Consider the following 11,228-nt stretch of genomic DNA (forward strand, 5'->3'; position numbering starts at 1 on the left):
GATACAAGATCATATCATCAGCAAAGAGTGATAGTTTGACCTCCTCTTTCCCAGTTTGGATACCCTTAATATTCTTCTCTCGCCTGATTGCCCTGGCTAGGACTTCCAGCACTATCAACATAGAAGTGGTGACAATGGGCATCCTTGTCTTGCTCCAGTTCTTGAGGGGAATGCTTTCAACTTTTCCACATTCAGTATGATATTGGCTGTAGGTTTGTCATACATGGCTTTTATAATTCTGAGATATGTTCCTTCTATGCCTAGTTTATTGACAGTTTTTATCATGAGAAGGTGCTGGATTTTGTTGAATGTTTTCTCTGAATATATTGAGAGGAGCGTATGGTCTTTGCTTTTGCTTTTGTTTATGTAGTGAATCACATCTGTTGATTTACGTGTGTTGAAACATCCTTGCATCCCTTGGGATGAAGCCCACTTGGTCCTGGTGGATTATTTCTTTGATGTGTTGTTGAATTTGATTTGCTAGTATTTTATTGAGGATTTCTGCATCACATTCATAAGTGATATCGGTCTGTAGTTTTCATTTTTTGTTGTGTCCTTACCTGGCTTTGGTATTAAGGTGATACTGGCTTCACAGAACAAGCTGGGGAGGATTCCCTCCTTGGTGTTATGGAATAATTTCTGCAGTATGGGTACCAGTCCTTCTTTGTAGGTCTGGTAGAATTTGGTTGTGAATCCATCTGCACTTAACACAGGTGCTCCCAGGATATTTTTTGTTGGAAGACTTTTTATTACTGCTTCACTCTCACTGCTCATTATTGGTCTGTTCAGGAGTTCTATCTCTTCCTGACTGACTGAGTGTGGGTTTCCAGGAATTTGTCCATTTCCTCTACATTTTCTAGTTTATGTGTGTAGAGATTTTCAGAGTATTCACGGATGATGTTTTTTATTTCTGTCTATCAGTTGTGATATCTCCTTTTGCATTTCTGATTGCACTTATTTGGGTCCTTTTTCTCCTATTCCTGGTTAATCTAGCAAGAGGTCTACCAATCTTATTTGTCTTTTCAAAGAACCAACTTTTTGTTTCACTGACCTTTTGTATTATTTTTGTATTTTTTAATTTTTCCATTTCATTTAGTTCTGCTCTGACCTTTGTTATTGTTATTTGTTTTCCTCTGCTGGCTTTGGGTTTGGTTTGCTAATCCTTTTCTAGTTCCTTGAGATGTGATATTAGGTTGTTAATTTGTGATCTTCCTGACTTTTGGATGTGGGCATCTAAGCCTATGAACTTTCCCATTAGGAATGCTTTTGCTAAATCCTATAGATTTTGATAGCTTGTGTCTCCTCTCTCATTCAATTCAAGGAACCTTTTGATTTCCATCTTAATTTCATTATTGACCCAATAATTTTGTTCAGTAGTAGATTATTTAATTTCCATGACTTTGTGTAGAATTGAGTGTTATTCTTACAATTGATTTCTAATTTTAATCCATTATGGTCTGAGAAGATACATGATTTTGATTTTTTAATATTTATTGAGATATGTTTTGTGGCCTAAGATTGATCAATCTTGGAGAATGTCCAATGTGCTGATCAGAAGAATGTATATTCAGTAGTTTTTGGGTAGAATGTTTTATAAATATCTGTTAGGTCCATTTGTTCTAGGGTCTCATTTAAGTCCATTGTTTGTTTATTTTCTGCTTTGATGATATGTCCAGTTCTGACAGCAGGGTGTTGAAGTCCCTGGCAATTATGATGCTATTTTTTATTTATTGTTTAGCTCTAGTAGAATTTATGTTCCTGGGAGCTCCTGCGTTAGGTGCATATAATATTTATGATCATCATACGTCTTCTTATTGAATTGCTCCCTTTACCATTATATAATGACCATCTTTGTCTTTGTTGATTTAAAGTTAGTTTTGTCTGATATGAGAATAGCTATACCTGTTCTCTTTTGGTTTCCATTTGTGTGAAATATTTTTTTCCATCCTTTTACTTTGAGCCTGTTTTCATCCTTGTGGTTTTAATGTGTCTCCTGGAGGCAGCAGATACTTGGGTTGTGTTTTTTCATCCATTCAGCCAGCCCATGTCTTTTGAGTGGCACATTAAAGCCATTGATGTTAAGAGATAGAATTGATTGATATGTGTGATGCTGTTCTGTTCATCATACTGGGTAGTACCTTATTGCTTTGTTTTTCTTCTTGTGCTTTTGTTTTACAGGAGTTGTGAGCTTTGGCTGTTTTGGGTGATTTTGCCCTGGTGGATATCTAGTGTGCTGGTTTGTGTATAATGCAGTTCTGAGTATTTCCTGCAGTGCAGATCTGGTCATGATAAATTCCCTCAATGTTTACTTGTCTGGAAAGGACTTAATTTTCTCCATCAGTTGTGAACCTTGGTTTTGCAGGATACAAAATTCTAGGCAGGCAGTTTGTTCTGTTTAAGAAGATTGAAGATGGGGGCCCACTCCCTTCTGGTCTGTAAGGTTTCTGCTGAGAAGTCTGCTATTTGCCTGATGGGTTTTCCCTTGTAGGTCAGTTGTTGCTTACATCTAGCTGCTTGTAGAATTTTCTCTCTCATTTTGACTTTGGCCAGCTTGATTATTATGTGTCTTAAAAATGTCCCGTTTGCTATGAATCTTCCCGGTGTTCTATGACCATCTTATATCTAGATGTCTGGATCTCTGGCAATACCAGGGAAGTTTTCCTCAATAATTACCTTGAATAGATTTTTCCATGCTTTAGCACTTTCTTCTTCTTCCTCAGGGATACCTATAATTCGTCTGTTAGTTCACTTTGCATAGTCCCATATCTCTCTAAGTGATTGCCTTTTTTTTGTTCTCTTCTCTGCCTCTTTAAATGATTGGGTTAGCTTGAAAGCCTTGTCTTCAAGCTCTGAGAGTCTTTCTTCTCCTCGGTTTAATCTGTTCTTGAAACTTTCTGCTGTGTTTCGAAATTCCCTGAATGACTCTTTCATTTCCTTAAGTTCAATTATATCCTTCCTTATATTATCTACTTCTTTGGTGGCTTTTTCATTGATTTCCTGAAATTTCTGGCTTCTTTTTGTTGGTTTCAACTTTCTCTTCAATTCCATTCATCTCATTTGCCATCCATATTCTGAATTTCATTCCTGTCATTTTGACAATTCCTTGTAGTTGGAGTTCACTGCTGTAGCTCCCTTGGTGGTGTTGATCTGTTTTGATTTTTCATGTTGCCAGGGTTCTTTTACTCGTTTCTTCTCATCTGAAACCACTGTTCTCAACTTAGGGCTACCAAGTTTGCAGGGCATCTGTTCCTTGCTGGGAGATCTGGGTGAGGCTATCTAGACAGTTGTAGGGGGTTCCTGGGCTGTGAGTATTTGCTTAAACCAGGTCACAATGTACTGGTGGCTTGAGGCTGGGGGATCCTTGGTGGGGTGTTGGACTTTGGAGCAGTTCCTCTGGCCCTGTGGTGGTGGTGGTGGCTCTGGGGTGGTGTTCTGGGGTCTAGGTGCAGCACTGGAGTCTTGGGAATCGTGTCTCAGGCCTAGCAGAAGCTCTGGAGGCACAGAGGCAGAGCCTTGGGCTCTGGTGTGAGCGCCTCAAAGCCAGGACTGGGAAGGAGCTCAAAGCTGGGCTTCTGAGCAGGGCCTCTGAGCCAGAAGCAGGGCTGTGCAGGCAGCAAAGCTGATCTGACCTGAAGGGCAGGGTCAGGGCCGAGCTGGCAGGAGGCAGTTGGGGCCTGGAGGGTGGAATTGGGCTAAGCAAGTGTCTAGCACTTCTGGAGCCTCAGGGATCGCATGGATGCCAAGTCAGGTGAGCAGAGGTCAATTCTAGTGGCTCAGGGACCACGGAGTTCTCCCCACCCCACCCAGGACCTGCTTAAGCAGTCGCCCAAAGCCTCTTAGGTTGGAGCCTCCTACACCCCAGCCAATTCCTGTGCTCAGATCCCATTGTGCTGTAGGGGAGAAGTGCTTGGTTTTCAGTCACAGTGTATGGCTCAGGGAAGCCATCAGTTAGTCCACTCCCTCCCCAGTCTAGTGTGGACCTGGCACCATGTACCCAAGAGCTCAGGATGGCTTTAGCTGCTGCCTGATCCCCACCATGCCTATTGTCTGGTGCAATGACTCTGCACAGACTCCAGGTGGGTCCCCAGTCCAACTAGGTAGAGGTCTGTGGCAGTGGAGGGAGCCATCTCATAACTCACACAGTGCCAGCAGGGTGAGCGTGGTGCCCCAGTGCTCTATCCTGCAATTCTTCCCCACGTGTTCTCTGATCTTGTTATATATATCGCCCTGACACCTTTTTTTCCCCCCACACTGTGTCCCACGTTGCTTCCCTGTGATTTCACAATGTTGGTTCAGAGAAGAGTGATCCATATGCAGGCAGCTCCTTGCATTTTTCACTTCTTTCCTTGGGGGTGGCACGCTTGCAGGCTGCTTCTAGTCTGCCATTTTTTTAAAGTCCCAAATTGCTGGATTTAAGCATTATTTGATTTTTCTATGTGCATACATTACTTTGAGAAAAATAGAAATTTCAAACCCAAACGTATAAAGAATATTATGGACAGTATAGTATAGCAGGAAGAGTTTTGATTTAGGAATGAAAATTTAAAACTATTGATTACTTATACTGTGACATTGGGTCAACCATATCACTTCTTTCAGTTTCAACTTCCTTGTCTATTCACTACAGGACTTTATTTCTAAGGGTCTCTCTAGCTCTAAGGCTCTGATCCAATCATAACATTTTTCTAGGAAAAGCAAAGAAAGAGAAACTTTTCTCTGTGTGCTCATGGTATACCTTTACATATTTCTGTTCGCTTAGCCAAGGATCTCCCCACCTTTGCCTCCTTAACATTAAAATGGAACTAGCATGTCCACAACTTGGGAATCCTACTGTACCTGTGAAGCTAGTCTTCGCATAGCCTCCTCCTGCCGCCTGCGCATTTCTGGTGTTCCTGGGCAGCTTCCACTGGTGATAGATGAGTGGGCTGAAGGTGGCTGTGTGAGTGGCAGCTCTCTGTTGGCATCCACATCTGGATTAAAAAGATGAGATGTTTGTATCAGATAATCATAAAATTCTGAATTAAAGGAAGATTAAATTCCATTTGTTTTATATCCAGCAATTCCACTCTTAGATATATATCCAAAAGAAATAAGAACACATGTCCACACAAAAACTTGTACATAAATGTTCATAGAAGCATGATTCATCACAGCCAAAAGGTGGAAACAACCCAAAATCCATCAGCTGATGAATGGATAAATGTGGTATGGATCCATATAAAGGATCCATTGTTTATACTCAACAATAAAAAGAAATGAGATACTGATACATGCTACAACATGTAATTGTTGTAGCTAATGTGAACTGAGATGAAATTTTAAGGCTCACCCCCCCCCACCGGCTGACTAAATGGACCCCCTCGTGGCCAAAGGAATACCCTAAAACTAAATTGTCTGCCAAGAGGAAGGAGGTCAGACATGCCTTATCATCCCCCCCTCCCTTCTTGGTGATATCCTTTATAACCCACTAACAGGCCTAAGGCTATGCAAGACAAACCTGCAGGTCCTCAATTTACACAACAAATCTATGTCCAGTGGCTTATCTCTGATAAAGAACTCCTTATGTTGAAACATTCCAAGCCTTTACACAAAGCTTCATGTCTTAACCAATTACAGGCCAAAGAATCTTTTAACCCACCTATAACCTGTAAGCCCCCGCTTCAAGATGGCCCACCTTTTCGGGCCAAACCAATGTATGCCTCCCAAACCAATGTATGCCTCCCACGTATTGATTTATGACTTCACCTGTAACCCCTGTCTCCCTAAAATGTATAAAACCAAGCTGTAACCCAACCTCTGCGAGTCCACTGCTCAAGGCCTCTTGGGCGTGGCTCCGGGTCATAGTCCTCAAATTTGGCTCAGAGTAAATCTCTTTAAAATTACTTTACAGAGTTTGGTCTTTTTTTCCGTTGACACTAAGTAAAAGAAGTCAGTCAAAAAAAGACCACATAGTGTATGATTCTATTTATACGAAATTCCCAGAATAGGGAAATCCATAGAAATGGAAATTAATGGTTACCTAGGGCTGAAGAGGGCAGTAAGGGAGAGAATGAGGATTAACTGCTAATAGGCATGGGTTTCTTTTAGGGGGACAAAAAGGATCTAAAATTAGATTATAGTGATTGCTGTACAATCCTGTGCATTATACTAAAGATACTGAACACTTTAAATGGGTGAATTGTATGGTATGTGAATTATAGCTCAATAAAGCTATTTGAAATTTGTTTAAAAATCCATTTGTTCCTGTTATTTAGAATAAATAACATTCTATTTCTTACCTATGACTAGAAATTATAGACTACATTTATGAATAAGATCATACGTTAAAAATGGGTATCAAAATACATATCTGAAGTTGTCTGATGGCCAATAGCTATTGAAAAGAAAGCAGAATAGGGGACGACAGACCTCATTTAACTCTCTACCAGAAGGACTGAATTTAGACTTCTTCCATCCGACTTGTGGATAAATTCCTTGAGTTCTGAATAATTGCATGGGGGTGAGCATGGGAGATGGCAGTCAAAAAAGCCTACAGAAATGTATGACATTTTGAGTTGAGGTAAAGTTCAGTGATTGTCACTGTATTATTTCTGCTGTTCACTGCCTCTCCCCACTCCATTTCCCTTTATATGGTATCTGATTTTGTGGGAAATTACTGTTCAAATAAGCTTCTCCCTTTTGGAGATGCCCTCCTTTTTGTCCAAATGTCTTCCTTTCTGTTTGAAAAGAGAATAGTAGAAATAAGTTGATAGGTAGGCAGTAATCAATGTGCACAGCAAACTGGCAAAACAGACTTCTGAAATGAGAAGAGTAGGGAGGGTAGGGGTTACTTAACAGCTGTTTGGGGGCTTGGCAGTTATTGGCAGATGTTAAATCCAAATAATAACTACATTGAGACTTTTAGTGATAGGAATATAAAGTCTTGTATTAGACAGAGCTTTCCTAACTATTGTACTGAGTATACCTGTAGTTGATGTAATAATGTGTGGATTACACAACAGGTCTATTTTCACAAAATATTTTTGTTCTTAGGATGTGTGTGTTGTGGGGGGTGGGTGATGGTGGAGACTGATGGGGGAGTCAGGTTTGGGAAAGTAGGCGGAAAGCAGGATGACAGGCGAGTGCCTGCCTTGACAGCTTTTCTGTACCTTCCCAGGGAAATGACAAGGAGGGGGCGGGCTGAGGGGGGGTGCTAAGTGTCTGTGGGAGAAGGAGAGCCAAGCAATGCAATACTGAGGCTAAACTGTTCACATCTTCCACAGCAGTACTGCTCAGTGTGGAGGAGGCAGGGGTAGAAGAAAGAATAGCAGATGATGTAGAGACAGAAGTTGGGAACTCTAATAATTTTCCATTTATTTTCATTTTTACTACAACTATGTTATTGGTATCACTGAATAAGGATTAAGAACACCAGTGAGATTCCAAATAAACTTATCCAAGCTTAATATAAGTTAAACTCCGTAAAAAAAAAATTAAGCCAATCCTTTATATACAGATATCATTCTCATTTATTAATGAAAAAAAATACCGTTGCTGCCAGTAACATATTCAGTGCCAGCTCATATAGTAACAGATTTATGCCAAAAAATAGCTTGCATTATATCAGTCACTTATTCTTGACCCTTTTTAAGGACTATTGGTTCTGTTAAGATGGTAGAAGTAGAATGTACTTTGGACATCAACAGATTACAATGAAAATTATTTTGTAGAAGGCAACATTGATTCTAAGTAATTCTGATAGATACATAAGCATATACTCTAGCTCTCAACCCCCAGCTCCTTTTCCAGTTTTGAAAATTAACTATCAGGCCAAATCTACAGTCTTAACAATGGACATTTATCTCATGAATGGGAAGTGTTCCAGTGTTTTTAGAGACTCGAGGGAGATAGAAGGCAATGGATGTTTAAGAATAACTTAATGAACTACCTTTAAAGAATCTCTGCTTTGGGGAGCACATGGGATGTTTTCTATTAATTCTTGCTCTCCCAGGCTTATGGGGGCATGCCCAGGTACCTTTGCTTTCTGAGAAAGCAGCTCTTCTTGCCCTTGGGATTTATCTTCTGTCATGCATGATTCTACCACTCTGTTATCTGCAACAGTGATATACAGAGGAGTCAGAAGGGACTATTAGTTATCTGGTTTTCTTTCTGACACACTCAAATAGCTAGCCTTTTGGACTACTCAGATAAGAAGTAGTTTGGTGTGATACGTGCTCAAAGCAAAATACTGGAATAGGAGTAGAATGTTACTTTCAACCATGAAGATGTGTTCTTAGAATCAAAATGTTAGTACACAATTCTTAAAGATCAACTAGTTAAATATCATATTATTTCATTTTACAGATAGAAAAGTGAGGTGTAAAGAATTAAATAGAATTCTCAAGTTCACAAAGTATAGTCAATTTGAGTGTTGCGGCACAATCCCTGGGCTTTTGACTTCCACAATACTATGCCAATCTACCTCCTAAGAGCTTCGTTTAAGAACTAAGCATGATATTTCTCGTAAGTAAGTAATTCTCCTATACCTATACCAATTCTTACCATACCCTGGTAAAGAGAGTATTTTGATTCAACCAATTTTCTTCCTAGACACTAGTTCTTCTTCCACATGTTAAACATCCATAAGTTTACCAGAGGCAATCTGCCACCTTAATGATATAAGGCTGCTAACTAGTTTCAATAAGAAGCCAAGATGTTTGGAGGGTATTCGGTGAGTTCCTGTTAAGTTTATAGCACTGTGCTAGACCTTGATCTCAAGTAAACCATTTCTGGTGGTTACTGTTTGAAAGTTTGTGGTGGGATAGTTGATTTGGACTAGCAGAGCAATAGTTTCTCTTTCTTGTTCTCTTATAACTAACAGAAACCAGCTAGACTGGTTCTATACATATAATGTGCAGAGGAAGAACATGTATCCATTTCCATTTATTTTCTTTACTTGACTGAGTTTCACCAATAAGGAGAGGCAGCATAGCAGAACTGATATGAGAATGGCCTCTGAAGCCAGACTGCTTAGTTTTAACATTTACTGGTGGTCAAACCTGGGAGACCCTACTTAACCTCTCTGAACCTCAGATTATTTACCTGTGAAATGAAGATAATCTCACTGAGTTGATAAGAGGACTGGATGATTAATGTTTGTAAAGCATGTAGAGAGCATCTGGCATACAGTAAGTACCATATGAATTTTAAAAATAATAAGATCCTGGTGGTGATCATTAAGCTGCACCCTGCTTGTGATGAAAGAAGCCTGAATACATATGAGAGCTCAGCATCTTTTCATAAAGAATCAAGAGAAATCTTTCAAGGACACAATGAAGTTCAAGTCCAAGCAGTGTAACACTGACGTCAACAACAAAGAAATGAAGGCCACAAACAGACTGTGTTGGCAAGTAACAAGAAGAACTGGGCACCGGCTGAGCAAAATTCAACAGTGATGGATGCAAATGGCTCTGTGGGCAATTGCTGTAGTCATTATCCAAAGGACAGACCAGCAGCCACACAGCAACAGGGAAGAGTCCAAAATTGATTTGACTTTATTCAACAAGAAAGGTTTTTTCAGTCATGCTTAGGTGCCTGTTGGATATGTGGGTTAGATGTAAACAGAGTATACATTCTTTTTCTCAACTCTGAATTAACAGTCCTCACATGCAGGTCAGGTTTTGCAGATGAGAAAATAAAGGGACATGTGACCTAATATGAATATGTCAGAAAAAATTCAGAGCCAACAAAGCAGAGAGTTCTTTAAAAGGGCATACATACGTTTGGGGGAGGCATGTGGGCTGTCTGAGGCGATCTGTCTCATCCTTGTACCATGACAGCTGAGGGCCACCAGTCTGGAGACGATGGCAGTTTTGCCGAACCCAATGTTTCCCACGATCACTACTCCTTGGTTCACGCTGGCATTAGAACTTTGAAGTTGAGCATCTATTTCATGGAAAACCCAATCGCGGCCAACAAATACCGACTCTGTTGTGATGCTGGGCACTTCAAAGAGCAGAGGCTTCAGGGAGATATCTGGAGGCCTATAAGGTGCAAAGCGAACTGAAAAGAACAATAAGAGAACATAAAACTCAGGTCAAACTGTCAAACATTGAAAGAAGTAGAGAAAAAATGCAGTGTGGCTTAGGAGATGGTATTCTGGGCTTATTCAGAAAATGATAAAATTCCGAATGTTGATTTTATACAGATAAGCAACACAGGTGAGCTAGAGCTATCTAACACTCTAGATGGCAGAACATAAACACTGATAAATGGTAATGATTTATTTACACTAACAGTCAGAAAGTCTGGGTAATATTCAAACTTATTTAACAATAATGATAGCCCAAGGACCAGCCATCAGTATGGATGCAAGAGTAGTGAACAACAGGGGTCCTAAAGGCCTCCTGCTATGCCTGGGGATAAGCTTTTAATGGTTGGGCTGTGGGCAGCTGCAGGGGTGCAGTTCCTGGGCGAGAGGCCAGACTGTGGAGGGGTATGGCTTTCAACAGCGGCTCTTTACAAAGCAGTAAGGATGTATTTCAATACTTAATAATCGATACAGCTATACCAGTACAGTCCTGAAGAAAGCAACACAAAGTAAGGAGGCTTGTTTTTTTAAAAATACCAGTGGGTATAGGATTCCTTTACATTCATAACAGTATTTTAAAAAATCTAGCAGGTATATTATTAGGGGAAGCAATGTCCCTAAAAGCTCTGATGGTTTGATTTTAAATATGTTAAGCAGTCAAGGAAGCAGAAATCAAGCTTTCATTCAACGTCTTTGTACCTGTACTGCTTGTATTCATGCCAATTAAAAAAATGATTTTTGGCTTATACACATGTCTCGGGAATTGATCCCTATTGCTTTTCTCAAGATTTTTTTTTCCTGTGCTTATATAATTATGGGATGTGCTAAGGGCCCAGCATGAGCTACACTTTCAAAATTTCTTTAAAAATGCAGAATTGCTATGACTTGTTTTCAAAGAAGATCAACCTTCTAATTATACTGACGGTAAAAGGAAGTCCTGCCTGACCATCCTTATCTAGGTTAAGTGCCCTTCTAACTGTTCCCAGAATAGCTCTAAAATGTATTATTTTATCTGTCTGGAACCAGGTATTTAATTTCTGTATCTTTAATCTCAGCATAGTGCCTTGACACATGGTAGGTGCAATAAATGTTTACAAAAAGAATTAATTAAAAAAAGATTTTATGTTCTAACCTGATTTTATATTTTGGAGCAGAAAAA

At 39.9% G+C, this 11,228-nt stretch overlaps 1 protein-coding gene across 1 annotated transcript in view; it reads right to left on the reverse strand.

Annotated features, from left to right (window-relative positions):
* The window catches only part of TANC2 (tetratricopeptide repeat, ankyrin repeat and coiled-coil containing 2), a 203,718-nt gene that overhangs the window by 86,619 nt on the left and 105,871 nt on the right, over window positions 1–11,228 (reverse strand). Inside the window, exons 3-4 of the mRNA XM_012659605.1 lie at window positions 9,760–10,041; window positions 4,837–4,970 (exon numbers count right to left, since the gene is read on the reverse strand). Coding sequence (XP_012515059.1) covers window positions 4,837–4,970; window positions 9,760–10,041 — 416 coding nt within the window. The remainder of the gene's footprint in view (window positions 1–4,836; window positions 4,971–9,759; window positions 10,042–11,228) is intronic.

Source organism: Propithecus coquereli, unplaced genomic scaffold (assembly GCF_000956105.1).
Source record: "Propithecus coquereli isolate 6110/MARCELLA unplaced genomic scaffold, Pcoq_1.0 Scaffold119, whole genome shotgun sequence".
Taxonomy (NCBI): Eukaryota; Metazoa; Chordata; class Mammalia; order Primates; family Indriidae; genus Propithecus; species Propithecus coquereli.